Source organism: Cryptosporidium sp. chipmunk genotype I (genome assembly GCF_004936735.1).
Source record: "Cryptosporidium sp. chipmunk genotype I strain 37763 chromosome Unknown contig_10, whole genome shotgun sequence".
NCBI lineage: Eukaryota > Apicomplexa > Conoidasida > Eucoccidiorida > Cryptosporidiidae > Cryptosporidium > Cryptosporidium sp. chipmunk genotype I.
Window position 1 is genome coordinate 303317 of NW_027125596.1, and position 22347 is coordinate 325663.

A 22347-nucleotide genomic window follows, 5' to 3' on the forward strand; every position below is an offset into this window, starting at 1 on the left:
TGACACATTGCAAAACACTTGACCTGGATTTTTGAATTACCTACGCGCGTATTACTAACGTGTTTTTTGAAAACTTTTTTATAAAAATATTTTACTTATTTCTGTATATTGAAATTACATGGATGATATTTCTACTATAATATTAGCGGTGATTTTTTTTAATTACTTTTTAATAGTAAAATATTCATTTTTTGATTATTCAGGCTACCGTAAAATTTGTTTCTAGTTTTGAATCTATGCCCAATATTTGATACAATCAATATTATGGAGTTTTACACAATATTGTTATAACGATATTTTACTCAATGTTCATTCCTTTTGTTTTGAAACTCATTTGGTCAGTTTTTTCAGAATGATTATCAAACGTAAAAAATTTAATTTAAAAATGGATATAATAATAATAATTCATCATTATGATATAATACTACTGGTTATTTCTTAGTGCAAGATTTAATGTTTTAAATACATGAAATTAATTTGCACACAGAAACTTGCAGTAGTTTATTTTTTGTATTCTTATACTGTTGTCTCAAGATCACTAATTAGTGTTAAACTTCAAGTACTTAGTAGTGTTTTCTATATAAATATTAGTTGTATATATACACTGTTTATACCTAGGGTTAATTTCATCATTTATATGTAAAAAGAAGTATAATTAACTTTTTTCGGTAATTCTGGTACATTACAGAAACTGTGGTGTGAAATATTTCCAGTGAATAAAAGTGTTGAATAAACACAGATTTATTCTGAGAAAATTACTTCAAGTAAGTAGAAGTGAGCTTATAGTTTTCAAATCATTCTACAAAAAATTTGTCTAAAAATCAATTTATGTATTCAAAAAAAGATACGATATTATGAAAGTCTCAAATTAAAGTGTTCGCTCCTTTCTTAGTACTTCATATACAAACTTTTCACAGCAATGGGAGGCTTAAGATTTGCTGAAGCAGGACTCTCTAAAATTTATTAAAAATATCACTGAAGTATATTTTTAGCATTAATATGCATGCATAGGGCGCCAACTTAAGGTATCGATTTATTTATTTAGATTAAATTACTTAATATTAATACCAGAAATGAAATTAGGTTGTCTTGAGATTATTTATGTTCTCTAATGTTATCTTTGCTAATTTCAAACTGATTCCATACTACCAGGATGAACAATATTATTCTAAATATCATCTTTAAAACTTTGGTTATATTTTTATTAATTATTATTGGATCCAACTCAAGCTCAGTATCTAAGCCATCCGGAAAACAAAAGAAATTTACTGCACTAAATAAAATATTTAAGAAAAAAAATAGAGGACATTATATTATTTCAAAAGATGGTTCAATTATATTTCCTGCACTAAAGGCAATTTCTAACAAAAATATTCCAATTTTAAAAAGCGTTAATAGCTTCAATAATGAGTATGATGAAGGTAGGTTGTCTATCAGTAAACTTCAGTCAACTTCTTATATTTTATAGATATACTTAATAGAAATCAGGTATATATTATTAAAAATGGAGAAGTTCCAGGCTGGGATGGAATGAAAATACCTATACATTATTCCAATGAACAATCCAAATTAAGATTAAAACCACCTGAGGAAAGTAGGTCAATTTCCATTTTTCCACCAGTTGTAGTAGAGAGGTAAGCAAAAATAGTAATAAACAAACTCAGAATCGTTTATGTTATTTAGATTTATGTTATTTGCTTTGGAGGAATGCCTTCTTCCTTCAAAGTTTTTTATTCAGGTCGCTTTTTGTACATTTGATGCAATTTACCCATTTTTAGAAGGTGTTCCTTCTGGAGAAGTAATGCAAGACATAATAGGGGCAGCTATGTATTCAATAAATAAAATAGAAGACAACTTTTCTTTTGATGTAGATTATTGCTGTAATGCAATAGCAATGATTCCTGACCCTCATATTAACTCAGATATAGACTCTAAATGCCACAATATCTCTCTATGTATGCATCAAGACCATCTTCCTCAATTGTCTCCTTCCCTAAGTACATTAAGTTGGGACCAATTAATAGAAAAGTCATTTATACTTCATGGGCTTGAATATCAGCTTAGAGTGGACAAATCCATCGAATCTATTCTTTGGAAAATAATTAAATTTACTCATAAATCAAAAAGATGGAGAAAGTATAAGAATCCCAACAGACTTTTTGCAATAATCAGAGCATATATACTTACATTATATATTAGGCATTCAACCCAAATTATTCCAGGATGGTATATAAATAAATTTCCGTCTGCAAAAAATTCTCTATCATTTGTATATGTGAAAAATGAAAATTATACTGAACAATCTGCTTATATAAATTATTGTGCAAGAAAATTAAAATGGTGGTTAGATGCATTTCAACCAATTACATCGCCGATTCTCCCAAATATAGACACCAAGGATGAGGTTTCCAGATCTGCCTGCTTTCAAGCAGGTAGGGCAGGATTTGTAAGCAGTGAAGAGTTTGACTTCTCTAATATGATTGAAGAAGGCACTGAAAATGTCGATTTGTTGAACCTTCAACTTCCTATTATATTAGAAAAGTCAGAAGGGGAAATTAAATATATTAGAAGTAATAATTTAAGAATGGCTCCAGAAAAAAGAAGGTGGACAAGATATCATGAATTGTATCCAAATTCATTAAATGAAAAAATCTTTTCGAATTCTAGTGATAAAAGTGATCAACTAAACTTACAAAAATTAGCTGAGGAAGCTCAAGCAAGTAAAATAAGTCAGAATGAGGATACTTTATTAGATGAAATTAATGAATTATTAAGGAGAAAAAAAAGTAATGAGGAGCTATATTCTGAGTATGAAAACATATTAAATTCAAAAAGCAAAGAAATTCACCAGAAAGCACCTTTCTCCCCTAGTGAATTTTTAACTCAATTAAGGAAAGATAATATTGCTTCAGATTCTCACAAATCTTACATCGAAAAGATTTCCCAAAAACCTAGAAACATTGGAAATAAATTAATTCATCACGAAAATGCTCACTCTTTAAAAGAAGGTGTTGGTACGAATATCAAAGATAACATAAATTCTGCAATTGAGGAAGATGAAGAGGACAACGAGGGATCTGAAGAGACTGAAGAAGAGTTTGAGAGTGAAAACGATGATGAACATTATGAATAGTAATTAAAATATAATATTACCTAAAGCAATTCAATTTTCAATTTCAGTCTTAGTTTAATATTTTTTAGATTTCACATTATTATGTAAAATAGGGCTATGAATTCCCATTTCTCTGCAACTGCCGTATTCTCCCAAACAAATTATTTCCAAGCATATTTCCACTCATGCCCAGAGTATTTCCTAAACTACTTTTTAATTCACCATTACAGTTGCAATTACTGTTACACCCAAAATTTCTGTTTATATTCTTATTATTTAGAGGTAGCCCACTATAAATACCATTATTTTGTTGAAATCCACCATAAAAACCGTAGTCTTCGAATCCTCTAATTGGTTGTCCATTAATAGGTTGAATTCTCGATCCAAATGGAATAGGGGAAATAAATGGAAGTACAACTGCCTGTACTAAAGCAAAACAACAGCTACAAACGGCCAATGATATCTCTATGCACGCCATCCATTTAACAGTTGACCTTAATTTATCTAGAGGGGATCTATATTTTTTCCTTTTTTCCCTTAGTTCTTTCTCTCTCTTTTTAAGCATCTTTTTCCTCTTCTTTCTTTTTTTCTTCTCTTTTTTTGAAAGTTTACTATTATCAATATCATCATCAAGATATTTTCTATTTAATTTATTTCTTCTATAATTTATTTCGTTGTGGTTAAGTTCATGAAAGCTCGCCAATGACCGGAAATTTGGATGGTTTTGTAGGTCAATGTTCATGCTTGAATCACTATTTTCTAAATCTAAATTATGTGTGATTCTTGATATATTTTTAATACTGTACAGGTCATCTAGATATATTTTTTCGGTTAAATTTCCGTCTTGATTTATTATAATTGAAAGCTCATCGAACAATTTGTTATTTTTATCTCCAAGAATGTAACATGTATGCGTTTTATTTACAAATTTAAGTGTATTTATCTGGTAATCACATTTTTTGTGTTCGTATGGCGAAGTTTCATTAAAATAAATATAATATAAATTTAATTGTTCATCTTTTAAAATCTTTTCGTTTGTTAAGTTCATCTGAGTCAATATATCTTCAAATATGCTATCTCTTATAGACTCTACGTGCTTAAGTTGAGTATTAACAACAGAGCTTGAATTCACAAAGTTAAAAGAAATCAAAAAATTTAGTATAGAAGCTAATATTAAATTTAATTTCATTCTAACAGTGATGAAAGCTAGTTTATCAAATTATCTAAACACTAGTTTTTTCCAGTATTTTATCTCGGAAAAAATTTGCATGTCAAGTAATTCAAATAAATGCATAATAGCTAGCATAGTAGTTTGATTATTGCTTTGGAATCATAATAAGAAAATTTTATGATTGGATTTTGCGCAGTTCTATAATTATGTTTAATTAGTGAACGTTTATAAGGTGAGCTAATTACCTCAGTCAATCTCTATGGTTGAAAGAATATCTTCGAGTTGTTTTTCAATTCCTGTGCTCGACGTAGAATTTGAATGAATAATGTTTTCCACCATTGTTTCATTATTTTTTTCCGATGTTTTGTTGGTAACAAATATAGGAATTCCTAATTTGACGACAGTTGAATGGCTACTGTTAGTCAGTATTTTTCCTTTATCAGTTATTTGAAAGTTCATTTTATTTGAGATAGATTGACTTTCTAAAGGTTTTTGTGGTTTACTTTGTTGTTTGAAAGTTGCTTTACTCTTTAAGTTCAAGTTAGTACCATTCACTTGATTAAATGCTGTATCTTTGATTTTTTTAATTGGCTGTTCCTTTTCAATTTCTCTTGAGTGGGCAAGGTGAGGATATGCTAGGTATTCAAGCTCGCTGATTGAAATATTTTTTGGAATCTCAATTTCACTATTAATGAATCCCATAGAAACTAATTCCGTGCATGCATGCTGAATTATTACGTTTGAGAATGGACAGAAACCAACCTTATTCATATAAGACAAAAAATCTACTGAATTGTTTACGAAATGTGCATTGATAATTTGACGTGCGCATTTTGCAATCATTTTTATAGGAGTAGGCTGAAGCAAACTTTGATCTCCAATTTTTAAGTACGCCTTCGGAGAAATCTCAAATGCATCAATATCTTTAAGACCTTTTCTAACTAAGTATTCAGTTAGAATCATTATAAAGTTAAAGTATCGTATTACATAAAATAATTTATCAGGAAAATTTGCCCTCTTTTTTTTCTTGCTTATACCAGCTGCAGAGTCATAACCTTTTTCTCTTCTTGCCATCAATATTCCAACAATAATTTTCTGGGCATATGATCTGGGTTGTTGGCCTCTAAAGAACGGTGGCTTGTCTTTGTAAATATTTGTAATATCTTTTTCTAATTTCCTAACTTGATTTTTATTATTTTTCAAAAACTCCTTAGAAGTGAGGCAGGCTAGCATTATATTGCAAACTTCTGAACTTCTTTGATTGATTGCTGTGTCACTAAAAAGGGAGATCGAAGTTTTACATTTAGATAAACTAAAGCTTTCACTTGGAAGATCCATAGATGCTAGCGATGCACCAATGATATCTTGAAGAGTGTAGCTTGTAAGAATTCCTGTTGTAAATTTCGTAACTCCTCTGTGCATACAGTATATAAGTTCTACATACCACAAAGAAGGTATTTTACAAATACCTATCGCATACGAGAAAAGTCTTTCATTTGCCTCCAAAGGAAGTCTGTGTGAACTTTGAGAAATTACTGGCATTCTTCTGATTTTAACAGAGTTATCAATTGGAACAATTGGAACATGAAGCCTAATTGGAAGCTTTGAATACATATTTTCGGAAAGAGGACTTGTTCCATCCGCATTTATATCATTAGGGAAATTGGGTTCAATCCCCTTAATTACAACAGTTCTAAAAAATGGATCCATTTTTCTGACTCTTATTCTATATTGTGAATTGTATATATGACTGTTTTTTTGATTGTCAACTCCTACCAGTATATTATCGGGATTGTAACTACTTTTGCTAGATTTTTTTGAAAGAATTGGAATAAACGTATTAATAAATAATATGATAAGCGTTAGCCTCATTTTAGCAAGATTCACATAAATAAATAAATGGGTAACTTCAGATAGAAAGTCTTTATGGAAAACTGGAGAGTATTTCTTGTTGCGCTGTCCGTAGATTTCAATATTCCTCAAATTGCATTCTTTTGTTGTTGCTCGTTAGTCGAAATAAAAGCTAACAATAGACCTCTCTCCAAGTAACGATTAATTGAGAAAACAGCCTCGAGCTATAAATGCAGTTTCAAACGTTGGGTTCCTAATTAAGATGGTGCTAATTTACAATTTACTATAAAAATTTTTGATGACGTTACTTGCAATGCCTGCAAAAAATCATGTCTTTACCGCCAGCTTGTGCGTAACATTTAGTTGGCGGGCCGTGCATTTGAATAAAGTCTAAAACTTAAACATAAAATTAAAGTGCTAAAGGTATAAAAATAAAATACTCAGATATGAATATTGATTCCGGAATCGCAACTTTCCTCAAGAATAAATAGGTAGAGGGAGCGAAATCATCATCGTATTTTATTGCTTAAGTGATAAACTATGGAAAAAGGGCTAAACTCCAGATATTGTTAGCTCCAATTAATTATAAAACCCGATAATTAAAAATATAACTTCAATTCTTTTCTCAAAATGTTCACAAAACAAATACCTCAAAACATTTAACTCCAAAACCTCGCAGCGTCTCAAATATAAAAATATCCATACTTTAAACTTCAACAAAAACCACTTTAACTTGGCTTAAGGTTGTCTCAGCGATTGAATATGGAAATATCACAAACTCCTCTGGATTCCGGGTAGGTTCAAACCCAAAACAACAGAAAGGAGATTCAATCAATACATGCAAGCATCATTGAACAACCAGAGCCTAGATATTTTTCAAATACTTAATAGTTTTCTTCAAATGGATCTACTCCTGTCTTCGGTATTAACCTGGTTAGACAAGTACATGGCGCCACTTTTGCTCGGATTGTCTCACAAAATTGCAGGTTAAACATTATTTGCAAGTCTAGTGAAAACTGGATTATTGCTCATTCTTTCTGGATGTTTTGATTAGTTTCCCCTTTGGATCTAAGTTACTATTTTTTTGCCTATTATTTTCATAGACCTTTTTTTCAAAGTTATTTTTGATTTTTTCGGCAACTTTTGTGAAGTGTTCTTTATCTAAAATATACAATTTGCTAAGGCTTTTGATGGCAGAGGCTCCTCTCTCCATTCTAGTCTCAACGCTTGCTGAAGTTTTAGGGTCATTCTCTTGTAGCCATATCAACATTTTTGCGATTTGTCGGATCTCTTTAGTTTCGGAATCTTGAAGTTCTTTCTTGGGTTCTATACCTTCTTCAGTTTCAACGCCTTTTTTCTCTATATTGTTTTCTTCAACGTGCTCATTTCCTTGAATAAGTTGCCCAGATTCTTTATTTTTTTCATTGATTAATTTTCTTCTTTTAGCCTCTTTTAATATAGCAGCAATAATCACTTTTCTTCGTTCTTTTTTCTGCAAGGTAGCTTCACTCTCTTGAGGTACTTGATGTTTAACTTTCAATTGATTACTGTCCTCCATTCTGTCTTCTACAGAGAGCTGTTGAATTCTTCTTTCAATTTTAAGCAACTCAATGTTTTGATTATGCAAACTCTCTTTGTTCCTTTCTATATTTTCCAGAATATTCCTGTATTCTTTCGTTTTTCTGTCTTTATTCCTAAGTTTCTGTGCACGTAAACTTAAATTCGCATTTTCCAATTTTAATTTACCTATTTTTTGTATCAAATTCTTTTTAATTTCAACGCATTCGAGAAAATTCTTTTCTTCATATTCTAAGCCTACACTAGATTCTATCAAATTTTTAGATTCAGCTACAGTTTCATCAGATTCAATATTTAATTGTATTGTATGAATCAGCTTCCTCCCAGCTAGAATCTCCAATGCTGCAATCTGTTGGTTTGGAGTAATTAAAATTATAGTTTCGTCTTCGACATCTAGGTCATCTGGTATGCTAACACTACTTGTTACTTTTTTCGAGGATTCAGAGTTTTGTTGAATGTCAGATTTCTGACAAACAATCTTAATGCCAGATGCAAGTATCTTTTTTCTTGTAACCTCATCAAACGGAGATAAATCTCCCGAGCCGGTAATTTCTGTATCATGCTGCCTTAGTAAGTTCAATTTGTCTAATAATCTGTTTTCTTCAATGATTTTGTTTATTTCAAATTCTTCCTGTCCTCGATCTTCGGGGCTTTTTTGATCTTTCACACTCGAAACATCCCCACCAAAAGTAAATAACCCATTGTATCTTAACTCAATATCAGATAGCCACAGCTTGACAAATGTGTTGTTTTTAACATTATACTCCTTAATAATTTCTGGATTATTGTAAAAGGTACCTTTATTTTCTACAGATGGTTCTACCTCTCTTTTAATGTCTCCAATAACTTTATTATCAAATTTCGTAAATTTTTTCTTCTTTGTATTAGATTCTAAAATTAAGTCAACTTAATTCGCAAACCACTTTGATTTCTTACCTCTTGCTGCTTCAACTACTTGATAAAAACTTTTTACAGGAGCTTTATTGCACTCACTTTCTCGAAAAAGCAGCAAAAGCAATATAAAGCATATTGAAAAAAACCCAATTTGAGACATTCGAAACCTATATTTGCTGCTATATCTCGCTATTATGCTCATTTCAAAATTTCCATTCACAAGCTTGATCTAATAATTTTGGTTAAGGCGGGCCATTCTGGCCTAATCCTAAAGGAAAATAACTAGTGCATTTGAAGTCTACTTGTTATTTTGCACAATTGTTGGAAAAGTTTTAAAGCTAGAATGCAATCTCATAACAAAAAATTATAATTAACATCTAAACAAAATCCTATTTGTTCTTTCTTTTTGGTAAATTTGATTTTGGGATTTTTATTTTTTCTCCACTACTCTCATCATTTTGAGGAATACGCATTAAACCCCCGATTTTAAAATCAGCATTTGGCTCAAGGTATTTTATGCTACAACTCTCAAATATCTCAGAATAACATTCATCTGAGTCTTTATTTCTGTTTAATATAGGGATTTTACTAGATGCGTCATTGAGTAACATTTTCTTGGTACTCAGTAATTTAGATTTTGGAGAACTTTCCGTCTTTTTATGTGGTGAGCCAGTACCCAAATTTTTTAGGTTAGACATATAAGGTAGCTTTTTAATACTTCTTTTTGGCATTTTATGCTGAATAGTTTGCAAAAATTGAGTATCGCCTATAATTTGAATATCGTCATGGTTAACAGAGTTTTCGTCAGTAATATTTAGTAGCTCGCTATAACCTTCAGACTCTCCTTTTTTCAGTGGTTTTTTTTTTAACTTAACACTTAAACTAGAATTTTTTTTTGTAGCCTTCTTCGAAAAATTGCTGCTTTGTGCGTTGCTCTCAATAGTAGGAAGAGTAGGATTCAATGGAGTGTTCTCGGAAATTTCGAATTGAAGATCATCATATCCATACTTATTGTACTCTTTGCCATATTTTTTGGGTAAGGTTTTATTTTTTTCTTTATAACCTATGGGAATACTGAGCAAATTTTGAACTTCATTGAGCCTTTCTTCAGGATTACGACTTAATGGTGTTTCAAGTTGTAAAGGTATGAGATTCAACTCTGGGGGTGAGAAATCTTGTTTTTCTACTATCTTTTTAACCTTTACTTTTCTATTAATATTTTTATTGTCTTTCTTTTTCGTATTTCTAGTTTTATTCACCTTATTCTCTTCAAAAAATTTTCTAGGTTCATCTCTATCCAAATCTTCAACATTAAGGTATTCTATTTGTCCAGGGCTAGATAATAATGCGTTACCTTTTCTTTTATTATTTGAATGTCGTTCTCCTTCATATGAAAAATTCTTTTCTCCCAATACTGCTCCGGATGGAATTTCATTTGCCAGTATGAGTTTAGAATTTAATTGGTTTTCTTGTATTGACAGATCTTCTGGATCTACGCTTGCGGAATGCATATTCTCATCGGAGACGTGAACTTCAGGTACTTCTAGCTCTGATTCCTTAACAGTGTTTTCAAATTCAGCAGCAATAGTTCTTCCTTCTTCATCCAATGTATTGAGCAATTCTTCTTTTACTAAACCACCCTTAATTAAATGTCTGGCAGATCCCTTCCAGTTTGGCTGACTTATTGGTTTGTCTATTAAAATTCTAACCATATGAAAGGTCAATATTAAGAAAATTGGTTTTTGAGTGGAAACTTACCGTTTGCGGCCATCTGTAATAGCTTTATTTTGAGATAAAGGACTCTTTTCTTTATACTCTCCCTCATCAGACAAATCAAGACTTTTCGTCCAATTTTGAACTTTTGGATCAAAATTTGATCTTTGAGAAATGTCTTTCTCTATATCTAGAGTGATATAGTCAAATTTAGTTGGGAATCCTAATAATGGGGTTGACTCCTGACTGGTTTCAGTATTGTTGTAATCAAATACAATATCTTTTATTTCTTTGATTTTTTCTTTAATTTCCTCAAGTTTAAGTTCTATCTTATCTTCTTTTTCAACCTTTGGAAGATCAAAGTCTTCCAAATTTCTATTAATCGTTCTATACCTGTTATAAAGTAGATAAACTTTAATATTAAAAAAAAACTTTTTTACTTACTTAGTTGGTAATCTAATGCGGTCAATTTGTTTAGGATTATTTTGAAAAGGCCCTATCCAATCTTCTTTCTCGCTAACTTTCTCTATGTCAGTTTCACTCATTTCAATATTATTCTTCGAGATCATTTCGGCAAAACTTGGGATCTTCTTTTTTATTACATCAGCATCATTTAAGTAGCTTGATTCACTTATTACAAATTGCAAGAAATACGGTGAAATCAATAGGAAATATAAAAAATTTATTATTATTAAACCGCTTCCAGCCATCTCCATACTAAAATATGATAGTCGGAAATAACTTTTTTTTCTTACTATTTTTTAGATGTTTTTAGACATAAGCAATATTAGTGTTGCTTCAAGACCAAAAAAGTGAATAATCAACCATAATAACACCAGTGGTAGCAAACAAGCTATTTTTATAACAATAGCCTATCTAGTTTTTTAAAAAATTTGTTTTAGGTTGTTGCAAAACAAAAAAAAAATCTACATACATTTATTTTTCCCACATTAATCGCGCCACAAAAAAACTCAATTGGCGGTTTGTAGATTTATTTTTTTTTTTAGATTTAATATGGTTTAAGAACGAGCCGGTTCAAATATTAATAATCAATTGAAATTTTATTTTTTTGGATAGGCTTAAACTTGATGCTTTGATAAATATAATAGTATAATAGTAATCTTCATCTCAATAGACATGAATGCGTGGCTATTGTTATTATCCATAGATCACCAATTTTGAATTAATATATTCGAATAGAATTAATAATGGAAATCATTACCACAGATAGTTTTCAAGAGCATATAAATATTTGCAGTGGTTCTGGATCTACAAAAAATGATAATTTTGAGTCATATCGCTCGAGATTTTTTAGTCTCAACTATGCGATAATAGTGCTTTCGGTGTTTTCAATGTTAGTTACTATATTTGGGTCATTATTTGAGTCGATAATAAAGATGTACTCTTTTATGGTGATTAATAGGCTCGCTTGCGCAATGTTCATCTTTTCTTTTCTACATCACATTGTGAATTTTGACAAATCAAGTATCAAAATCCTACTTCCTCTTCATTTAATAAATCAGGTAAACTATATCGGGGTATCAATTGTGGCCCTTTCTACAAAAATTCCATCTATTTCTACTGCATCTATACTGAATCAGTTTAATATTATGAACATCTTTTCAACAATATGCTTTACATCCATTTTTGCAATGGAAATAGTAAACTTGGTTTACACTTATAATCTGTTTTTCCAAGTACAAAAGAATTTAATTATTGTAAAATCAGAAATAAATAGTAATGATCTAAAGTTTAATCTATGTACCTTTATTATATTTGGTTACAACCTTTTTGAAGATTGTATTTATATAATGATGTCTATAATAGCATACATGAAATTTACTTTATTTAAAGGGTATTATACGGAAATCATTTTAAGCTCAATTTCTGGTGTTTGCATCCTTATTTCTGCTACTGGACTGATTTTAGGCATTTATATTGTCAATTATTTGAGATTATTCCGCGCGTTATAAATAATAAAATTCATCTCACTCATAAAATGAATTGTTATTCAATTTTAGAGAAATTGCCTCAAATTACTATCAATGCAGGTCCATTAGATAATTTATGGCCCGAGAGACTAAAAGAAGAGTTGAAAGCACTAATAGGATATGTAACGTTATTAAAAAATTCAGGCGAAGAGTGGTTTAATATAAAGCCACTTCAAAATGGAACAAGGTAAGATTTACACACTTTCATATAGTTTAGCTTACTAGTTTTAGATGGGAGGGATTTTGTTGGTACACTCACAACTTAAAGAGATACGAATTTAGATTTCACTTTAGTGTAAGTCAAAATGAGTTGCAATACATCTGGGTTTCAAGTTATTATTGAGAATTTTAACAAATTTTAGATACCTGATAAATATCCAATCACTCCATTTGAAATAGAAATTCCAGAGTTGGATGGAAAGACTTTGAAGATGTACAAGGGTGGAAAAATTTGTCTCAACACTCACTTCACTCCACTTTGGTCAAGAAATTGTCCAAAATTTGGTATTGTTCACATTTTAGCTTCTGGCTTGGCACCGTGGCTAGCTGCAGAAGTCCCATTTTTGGTGTCAACATGTAAAATTTAATTTCTATGTAAGAAAAAAAAATTGTTTAAAATAAATAAACTTATAATAAATTTGGCACTAGGCCTTATGAGAATACTTAGCTTTCATAATCAATATATGTATAGCATGTTCATAGTAAATTTTTCCGGTACTTTTAGACTCGAATTTCTAGTTTGCGCAGTTATCCAAGTTTTGGCGCCAGTCAGCTGATCTATGCTTCCAGTATTAAGGGGGATGGCGCTGTAATCGAACAAAACGTAGTTCAAGCTATAGAATATTATTAAGCATCTATATAGGCAAGCGTAAAGAGGCAACTATAGACTGCTTGATGGGAGTAAATGGGTATGCATTAAGAGGCAATTTAGCTTGCCTAGGTGAAAATTATAATTTAACTAAAACTCATAAAAATACCAAGGTACAGAACACTTCTAAGCTGTGAATATTAATAATTTTTCGTGCAAGATAACGTATTTTTTCTGTTTGCACTATTAAAATTCTAGATGGAGTATAGAGATGGTAGGGGAGACTCATCACTTGGACGAATGTTCTCTCAATGCTGAGGATTTGAAAACAGATCTCGAAATACCACTGGAAGAAGCTTGCAATAATCCAAACTCTACCTCAAGAGAATTGAAATGTAAAAGTAGCGTATTTATTAGTGATGATTTGGTTTGTTCTTTTGAGCTAGATCAAAACAAAGCTTTAGATGAAAGAGAGAAAATTGATTATCAGCCTGAAGATAAAGAAAGCTACGGTTCAAAGCAAGAAAATGCTTCAAACCATGTTTTTGGAAGGTTTACTGATTATATTCGTGCGAGAACATCTCGATCTGAAACCTTAAATAACTTAAGTCAAGCCCCTACAAATAATTACAGGAATAGCGGTTCAATTTTATTTTCTATCTTAAAAGGCCTTCATGGCACCCACCTATTTGATAAGTATACAAAGAAAATTGGCAAGCATATTTCTCTAGTTGCGGCTGTATACCCTAGATCTCTGCTTATTATAGGGAATGTTATGGGGCTAGTGCTTGGTCTAATTGTTGCACTAGGTTTAATGAAGTTATACCCATTCCATCTTGAAGTAAATGGATCACCTGATTTATTTCTTCCCACAAAGTCTATCCACAGCTCTCATAAAGAAGAGCTAAGGAAGTTGTTCGGCCCAGAAAGTGTAACTGTCCCAATTCTATATAGTAATAAGGGGCCACCAGGCTCATCTCTTTTAGACTATATAACTTTAAAACAAATTTGGAGAAATGAAATGTCAATTCAAGCAATAAAAGTAGTAGATAAAGAAGGAAAAGAATGGGGATGGGAAGATATTTGTTATCATCAACCTACAGGATCTGTGGTTACAGGAATACCTTGTGTTGCCTTGTCTTTATTTGGGCTTTTTATGATAAATGAATCATCTGGAATTTTTTCAGAAAAGGACTTTGATGAAGCATTTACAGGAGAGTGTTGTAGTGGAATCAGCATCGCAAAATTTGCAGCAGGAAACTTCATTAAACAATCATACTTTCCCTATCAATACAAATATGATGAGAATCTTCCTGAGTGGCCATTCGAGATTCATAACACACAAGAAATGCTTTCTATATATAGATTAAACACAACTATTCCCGAAGAGGTAAGAATCGCATGGGAAAATAAGGTTACAGACCATATCAAAAGTGTGCAGAGACGTAATAAGCTTGTTAGTATCATTAATACTGAAGAAAATCCTGAAAATGGCCCGATCCAATTTCAAAACAGAAAACTTCAAGAAAACGACAGTTCTGATAGCTTTGCAGGGCCTCTAAATAATGGGCGGCTTCAAGAACTTTCCATCGATTCAATAAGCTCAGATACCACAAAGGATGTAAGCATTTATCCAAACAATTGGGGGGTTGTTCATTATTCTTTGGAGTTTGTTTCGTCTGAAACTACGGAATTGGCAAATAAAGAAACTCCACTATTACTCGCAACATTTGCCTTGATGATTATTTTCATGGCCATCTGTATATCCGGAAAATTCCCAAAGAGATCAAGGGTATTACTATCTTCAACCGTTGTAATGATCACAGTCTATGCAACTGTAGGAAGTTTTGCAACAGGAATGATATTTGGAGTCCCAATATCTCCTCTCACGCCATTATTTATTCACATGTTATTGGGAGTTGTTGTAAGCTATATGATAATTTCTGTAAGAACTTATATGAAGACTCGGATCTATATTAGAGTTTCATTTCATTATTTACCACTACTAAACCCTAGGTATGTCCGAATTTCTGGTAATGAAGTCTTCCTTGAAATAACGCAATACATTTACAAACCATGGAAGGGGTTTGTATATTTAGAAGCAGAAAAAAATGATTTTTGTAACGAAATGATGCACAGAAATAATCACAGTTATGGTAGTACAAGCGTTGGATTAATTTATGGCCAAGATCATTCAAGTAATGAGATTTCATCTTTTAAGTCATCAAATTCTGTATCAAATTCATATTCAAACGAGAGAAATCAATCTGAGCAGACTGAACAAGCTAATATTACTACAGATTGTATGGCTTCAAAAGAAAACGAAATTCGGTCAAATAAGCTATCTTCAGATCAAGAGTTATACCCTGATTACAAGCAGAATGGTTTCAAGCATATGAATGAAGCGAAAGATGGCTCTGATGAAATTCATCACATTATCGATACTTGCCAAATTAATGATTCAAACAATGAATTGTGCCTAGGTCTTGAAGATATTGACAGAAAGATGTGGGACAATGATACGCTTCTCAAAATCAGACTTTCCGTTTCAGGCTCCGTTGTATTTAGTTCAATTACCCTTACTTGCCTCACATCTTGCGCAGCACTATTTTTGGGGACTGTAGTTGACTTCCCAATTGTACGCTATTACTGTATTCACGCTGGTTTTGGAATACTTTATTTATTCATTTTCCATTGGTTGATTTTCCTTCCTTCCTTTGTACTAGATGAAAAAAGAATATATCGTAGAAAATATGATGTTTTTCCATTATTGAAATTCAAGCCTAGCAACAAAAGGTCTAAATATTTATTTATTCCTGAAGAACCCAAAAGGTTTGGAAACGACAATGGCCGGGATACGTTAGAAAATTCCAGCATAAATCTATATACGCGTGTTGCCTCTCCATCCAATGTCTCTCTGTCAGCATCAAATGACTCTAGAAAAGGAACAATTTTTTCTATATTTACTAGGCATGTATACAGAGTGAGGGGTGAAGTTGTAAAAAACTATCAAAGATACAAAACATGGTGGGGAGATAAGTCTTCCAATCAACGAATACAACCAACTCATCAAAAACAAAGTAATAATGAGCTTAATGAGATAAATAATATGTCGTTTAATGAAACATCTTCTTTAGGTATTTCAAATAAAATGGATAAGCCTCTCTTGTCTTATAAGAATGATGGAAATACTGCGATTCAAAATGCAATTAATAATATTGATATGCATGATATTTGGATTGGAAGATTAATGGTGGAGTCTTCTAAGGCTGACGTAATTATGAGATTAATGTGCAACTTTACATTTAGGTTGTTCGCGTGTGTCTTCTTCATTGTGGTAGTTATTCTGGGAATATTGTATGGCAAAAATGTCAATACAGAGTTTAGTGCAGTTAGATACCTCCCTCCGAACTCTCCTCTACATTATTTTGTAGAAACATTAGCGAACTCGTGGGGTTCTGAACCACGTCAGGTGTATCTGGTGTTTCCCGGGAGTGATAAAGTTTCATGGAATAACAAGCATGTCCGTGAGGAATTCATTAATCTGGTTGATAACGTTCTGCTAAAAGATCCAGCAATAATGACCCCAATTGTGAGTTGGATTCACGATTTTGAAATCTTCCACTTCGGGACAAATCTTCCTGAAGATCCGGATCATATTCCATCCTTCATTAGAGAATGTTCTCCAGAGTTAGATAATCCGCGTCCACCTCTTAATGATGCTCCCAAAGAAGAGTTTTACGAGTTTTTGAATGAATGGAGGAATAGAAAGGTTTTCAAAGGAGATGAATCTCAGGAAGACACTATTTGTGTTGTATCAAAACTCAGTTCAAAGCTTACAGCTTCTACTTTATCTGAAAGTGCGCCTTTTATCAGAAATATTATTCCTGAAATGCACGATGAAACCATGCTCGTTTTCAAAAATGGAAACCCATCAGAGGGCATTCAATCATTTAGAATAATGACTATGATTAAGCACAGTCCTTTGAATTCTCAGTATAACTTCGAAACTATGAAACGGCTCTCAAACTTAATTGAAACGGTTTTTGAGAAAGATTTTCCCGGTACGTATATTTACAGTGATTGGTTTTTGGAGGCAGAAAGAGATCTTAATATACTATACATTGTCTGGAAGCTTCTTCTTTATATAACACTTGGTGTATCAATTATGCTTTGTATTATTCAAAATCCTTTAACTGGCATTTTTATTGGGCTCGTTGTGGGAGGGATTAATATTACAGTAATATTGATTATGTACATCACCGGGCTTATTTTTGACATTGTAGCTTTTATGGTTCTTGCAACAGCAGTATCATTTTCAATTGAATACATTGTGCATATTACTCATTTGTTCTTACTCACAAAAAGGGACTCTGGAGTCGAAAGGATTCGAGATTCACTTTTGGATATGGGGCCTAATGTTATATATGCTGTAATATCGACCTTCCTTGGTGTGATACTTCTAGCATTTTCTACTTCAGAATCTTTCAAGGTGTTTCTTTGGATAACTACAATTGTTCTTTGCGTCTCTGCAACTGCAGGAATTATGATAACGCCAGCAATCCTTTCTATTGCTCTTGATTTTGGAAACTTCATTAGAGATTATTACAACAGAAAGAGGCAGCAAGAAATAGATGATACAATACTTGAGATCAAGTCGAACAATATGATTGTTAATTAATTGAAAAAAAAAATCACGAAATAATTAAGACTAGATATTTTGTATTAATGATTGAAGTAATTTATTTTTCTACGATTTTTAGTGAAGAATCTCATTATTATTAAGGAAAATATAGTACTATTTTTAATCTGGGAGTTTCATACAATTAGAATCTCGTTAATACCTTCCAGTTGGCAAACCTATAAAAAGTTATTAAAAACTAACAATAATTTTAATATACCTACCTTTTTGTCATTCAATTCGTCAAAAACGTAAATTCCATTTAGGTTATAAACTCCGGATACAAGTGCTTGACAATCTAGCTCTAATTCAATTGTTTCCCCCGCTTTTAACTCTTCTAAAGATAAACGGTTATTTCCTAATATAATTATAGGTAAAAGCTGGTCAAAATCCAATCTGACACTTAAGCCTTTTTGAGCAGTGCTTAGGTTATTTGTAACATATAAAAAAACTTTAAATTCTTCCTGTCTATTATTAACTGATGGCAATTCAGCCTTAAGAACAATCGAGTTTTTTTCTCTATTCAATTTGTTTCTAACGCTTAGAAACGGTAGATCAATTTTATAGGAGTCTAACCATGCGTCCCCATACGACACTGAAACCCATCCAACTCTGAGCTTAAACTCTAGAAGCTCCCTACTATTTGTGACGTCAAAATTACCGTAGTCTAGTTCTTCTCTACCAGAAGACGTAAATTTAAATATTTTATTATATTTACACCTGGATTGGATAAATAAAGGTTCTTTGCACTGATTTTGAAAATTAACATCCTCGAGTTCAATTTTCAGTTTAGGCAGCTCCTTTATATTTATTGGTTCAAGCTTCATGCTGCTCAGTGTAATGCTTTGGTGAGAAATATTCTCTAGTGAAACTTCAACAAAAATGGTCTTCCTATCGATTGCATCATCATCCAAATTGTATAAACGATGAGAAATATTAAAAGGAGAAAGTACTGCAAACTTGTATGACTTCTTTTGTGTTAATCTAGCCTCATTTGATGTGAAAAACAATTGGCAAGTTAAGCTATACAACCCAACCTCGTCTACCCTTTCTTTAACTACAATATCCATTGAATCTCCAATATCTATATCTGAATAATTATCTTCGTTATTGTATAGTATATGGCGTTTCTTTGTACCTATAAGTTCTACCTAAAAAAATAAAAGTACTATATTTTGCATTTTCAATGTAACCTACTTTTAGCACTACCCCATTTGCCTTTATAATACTCGAATTTGTGATATTAATAAACGCATTAAAAGACTCACCACAGTATAAACGGCTTAGAAGTGAAGCGAAATTAATTGTTCGTAAAACTATTCATCAAATTGACAAATTAAACGTTCTTTCATACTTACCATTGAGTTGTTGGCAATAAAAGCGGAAACATATTATCAACACATAGAGTTTCTTCTCCTCTATTCTCCAAATCATGCTATTATTATTAGAAGTCGAAATAACAGACTAACTCAAACAACTTGTAGAAACTTACTGGAAGCAAATTCAATGTAGATGTCTGCGAATCAATTGGAGAATGTGAAAGTGACATCACTTTTAAGGTTAAAACCTCATTTGTTCCTGAAGTCATAACTACAATTACTTTTTGTAATAATTGTACTTTTATTGGCCCCTTAATGAAATTAAATACATTAATGGGGGTGCTCTTAATAAAATATTTGCTTTAAGCTCACTTGGTTCATATTATTCAAGTTAAAAGCACGCTACTACTAGATGGCGCCAATCATAACAATTTTAACATTAAATTAAGTTTTAAGTGGTCAAATAACTATGCAAGAAATACAAGAAAGCACTTTAAATGCTCAAAATAGATTTATTTATGTGCTTTCATCATGCACTATACTTATTAATTTTTTTTTCTATAATTTGATAGTGGCGCTAATTAACTACGTAATAAATGACATTTTTAGCAAATGTCAAAATTTGCATTGAATACTAAGCAATCTAAATAACTCATCTTAAATACTTACAATAAAATTTGAGCAAGTAAATAGAGTTGAATTTGAGGTGTGTACATTCCTTACTGAATTCTTATAAAGTAAGACAATTTCTGTATATATTTTTTGATATGTTAGTGTTTAAAGGAGGAAATTTCTTGAGACAAAGACTGGCACTCTCAACAATAACAGGTATACCAATCATAATTAAAGAAATCAGAGCAGATGATACCTTGAATCCAGGCTTAAATGATTCTGAAACATCTCTACTACACCTTTTGGATTCCGTTACGGACGGTTCCAAAATCAAGATTAATGATACAGGTACTACTTTAAACTATACACCAGGAATAATTATTGGTGGAGGTACATCAGATAAACCATTAATTCACGAATGTCATCCTAGCAGGTCACTATCTTACTATATAGAATTTTTATTAATGTTTGCTCAGTTTGGGAGAGATCCTTTATGCATTAAACTAACTGGAACCACAGATAATAGTGGTGCAGACCACTCATCTGATTTAATTAGAATGGTGACAATTCCTTTAATAAAAAAAATGATTCCTCAGGTTGGTGAGATATCTCTCAGTATTATCAAGAGAAGTGTATCAAAAAATTTTCCAGGTCAAGTACTATTGAATATACCTATTGTCAAGAAAATTGAACCCATATCAATGGATGGGACAATTGGTAGAATAAAACGAATTAGAGGAATTGCATGGTACACAGGCTCAGCATCCCCTCAAATAGCGATTAAAATGATTTCTAAGGCAAGAGGTATTATGAACAAGTTTATTCCTGATGTGTGGATTTATCTCGACAAGCCAAATAAGGGCCCTCTTCAAAATAATGAAGAAATTACAGGCTTCGGAATGACTTTGGTGGCAGAGAGTATTAAAGGTGTGATTAAGGGGTCAGATTTCTCTTGTATTCCGAGCTTGGCTGATGTCCAAAAAACGCTTAATATCCCTGTGGAATTTACTGAAGAAGAGGAAACGCCAAATTCAGAAAATAATAATGAATATCAAATTTCAGATTTAAGCAGCGGTTCATCAGATGAGGGTGGAAGCTTCGATGGCTTTAATGAAATATCAAGCTCAATACAAGAGTTTCAAAGCAATAAAGAATTTGAAAGTTTAACAGAGTGGGAAAAAATTGGATGGCTAACCGCTACTAGGCTACTTTTAGAAATTGACTCACAAAGCAATGTTGACACAAGCCACCAGATATATCCCCTTTTGTTTATGTCACTTTCACAGGATACCGCTATTTCAAAACTCAAACTATCTAAGCTAGCACCTATGACTATTCAATTTATGAGAGACTTGAAAACTTTTACAAATGTTGAGTTTACAATTAAGGAAGATACTGAAAATGGTATGTTTGTTAAACTTTCCTGTACAGGAATAGGGTTCTCTAACTTTGCAAGAAAGGCAGCTTGAAAATTAAATTAACAATAATAAACCAGCGTAAACTTGAAATATATTTTGAATTTACAAATATTAATTCGATTTAATTTATTAAAAATTTTTACTAGGTTTAGAATCTTATCTCTTTATATTTTTGATTAGTAGCTTTTTTCTTTCTTAATATATGCATGCATGCAGCCATTATTTCTTAAAATAAAGTTGGGCAGTTTATTTATGACAAAAAAAAATTGATTTATATAAGATATATTTTGAATTTATAAAATATAATATATTAAAATGAAGGTGATAAGTTTTATTTCAACATTTTATGCTTTCGTTGGATTTTTAATGAAAATAGAAATTTCCTACTCAAAATTTGAGCTGTTAAGGAGAGACCATGCTCATAAAAATGAAAAATTTGAAAGAAATAATCAATCAACTACTCAAAATAAAGAAAATTTGCATCATTACATACCTATTTTCAATTCTAGTGAAGACTTTGTTACCTCGAATAGAACTTATGAGTTTTTTGAATTATATAAAGAAATTTCTGCAATAAAAAGTAACAATAGTGCTTCATTCAAAAAGGCTTATATAGACCAAGTTTTGATTCCAAAGACGGATGCAAAGGTGGCGAAGCTTAAGGCAGAAACTGCATATATTGAGACAAAAAATGCAGCAAAGAAAAAAAAAATAAACCTGGTGAAGGAGGATTTTGAAAAAAGCACCCAATTCTCTTCATTTATTGCAAATCTTCTAAATTCATCTTCCCAGATTAACGGTACTCAAATATTGAATAATATTTATAATGAAACATTTTACTATCTGAATAATAAAAATATGACCAATTCAACAGAAGGAATTACATTTGAATCTGGCTAGATTTCACAAATTTGTAACACTAGAGTATTGAGACAGTTTTTCGAGTTATTCAATGGATTTGTGCATTACTTAACAAATTTGTTGCAATGTGCGTATTTTGTGCGCCTATTATACTAATTGTCAAGCTAAAATTAATTATCATTAAGGTATTGCATTTTCACAAGTTTTTGTAATGAAATTTAATTTAAAGTGAGTCTTGGAAGAGAATAGGATTGCCCATATAAGAGGATAATACTATAAAATTGTATTCCTTACTGCAAAAGCTCGTGAGCTTTAATTCTGGAAAATCCATAACTGGG

The 22347-nt window shown here is 31.5% G+C and overlaps 10 protein-coding genes across 10 annotated transcripts; 5 read left to right on the forward strand and 5 right to left on the reverse strand.

Moving 5' to 3' along the window:
• Positions 1-1672: 1672 nt before the first annotated feature.
• ELE39_000109 (uncharacterized protein) lies at positions 1673-3133 on the forward strand (the record flags this gene model as incomplete). The annotated part of the gene is made up of 1 exon (XM_067343133.1): positions 1673-3133. One exon carries the CDS (start codon positions 1673-1675, stop codon positions 3131-3133), a length of 1461 nt encoding a protein of 486 aa, XP_067201067.1.
• A 94-nt stretch (positions 3134-3227) lies between these two features.
• On the reverse strand, positions 3228-4301 carry ELE39_000110 (uncharacterized protein; the record flags this gene model as incomplete). The annotated part of the gene is made up of 1 exon (XM_067343134.1): positions 3228-4301. The coding sequence occupies one exon, from the start codon at positions 4299-4301 to the stop codon at positions 3228-3230; it is 1074 nt and encodes a 357-aa protein (XP_067201068.1).
• Positions 4302-4529: 228 nt separating this feature from the next.
• Positions 4530-6155, reverse strand: ELE39_000112 (uncharacterized protein; the record flags this gene model as incomplete). Its single annotated transcript, XM_067343136.1, has 1 exon — positions 4530-6155. The coding sequence occupies one exon, from the start codon at positions 6153-6155 to the stop codon at positions 4530-4532; it is 1626 nt and encodes a 541-aa protein (XP_067201070.1).
• Positions 6156-7155: 1000 nt separating this feature from the next.
• On the reverse strand, positions 7156-8808 carry ELE39_000113 (coiled coil; the record flags this gene model as incomplete). Its single annotated transcript, XM_067343137.1, has 2 exons — positions 7156-8603; positions 8649-8808. 2 exons carry the CDS (start codon positions 8806-8808, stop codon positions 7156-7158), a joined length of 1608 nt encoding a protein of 535 aa, XP_067201071.1.
• Positions 8809-8995: 187 nt separating this feature from the next.
• Positions 8996-10318, reverse strand: ELE39_000114 (integral membrane; the record flags this gene model as incomplete). The annotated part of the gene is made up of 1 exon (XM_067343138.1): positions 8996-10318. The coding sequence occupies one exon, from the start codon at positions 10316-10318 to the stop codon at positions 8996-8998; it is 1323 nt and encodes a 440-aa protein (XP_067201072.1).
• Positions 10319-11527: 1209 nt separating this feature from the next.
• Positions 11528-12897, forward strand: ELE39_000115 (uncharacterized protein; the record flags this gene model as incomplete). Its single annotated transcript, XM_067343139.1, has 4 exons — positions 11528-12209; positions 12341-12497; positions 12542-12605; positions 12673-12897. 4 exons carry the CDS (start codon positions 11528-11530, stop codon positions 12895-12897), a joined length of 1128 nt encoding a protein of 375 aa, XP_067201073.1.
• A 492-nt stretch (positions 12898-13389) lies between these two features.
• On the forward strand, positions 13390-17799 carry ELE39_000116 (niemann-Pick type C2 disease patched like cholesterol transporter of the family; the record flags this gene model as incomplete). Its single annotated transcript, XM_067343140.1, has 1 exon — positions 13390-17799. One exon carries the CDS (start codon positions 13390-13392, stop codon positions 17797-17799), a length of 4410 nt encoding a protein of 1469 aa, XP_067201074.1.
• A 179-nt stretch (positions 17800-17978) lies between these two features.
• ELE39_000117 (uncharacterized protein) lies at positions 17979-19387 on the reverse strand (the record flags this gene model as incomplete). Its single annotated transcript, XM_067343141.1, has 4 exons — positions 17979-18950; positions 18997-19081; positions 19158-19234; positions 19292-19387. The coding sequence occupies 4 exons, from the start codon at positions 19385-19387 to the stop codon at positions 17979-17981; spliced, it is 1230 nt and encodes a 409-aa protein (XP_067201075.1).
• Positions 19388-19885: 498 nt separating this feature from the next.
• On the forward strand, positions 19886-21199 carry ELE39_000118 (RNA 3 -Terminal Phosphate Cyclase; the record flags this gene model as incomplete). The annotated part of the gene is made up of 1 exon (XM_067343142.1): positions 19886-21199. The coding sequence occupies one exon, from the start codon at positions 19886-19888 to the stop codon at positions 21197-21199; it is 1314 nt and encodes a 437-aa protein (XP_067201076.1).
• Positions 21200-21463: 264 nt separating this feature from the next.
• On the forward strand, positions 21464-22048 carry ELE39_000119 (uncharacterized protein; the record flags this gene model as incomplete). Its single annotated transcript, XM_067343143.1, has 1 exon — positions 21464-22048. One exon carries the CDS (start codon positions 21464-21466, stop codon positions 22046-22048), a length of 585 nt encoding a protein of 194 aa, XP_067201077.1.
• Positions 22049-22347: the final 299 nt, after the last annotated feature.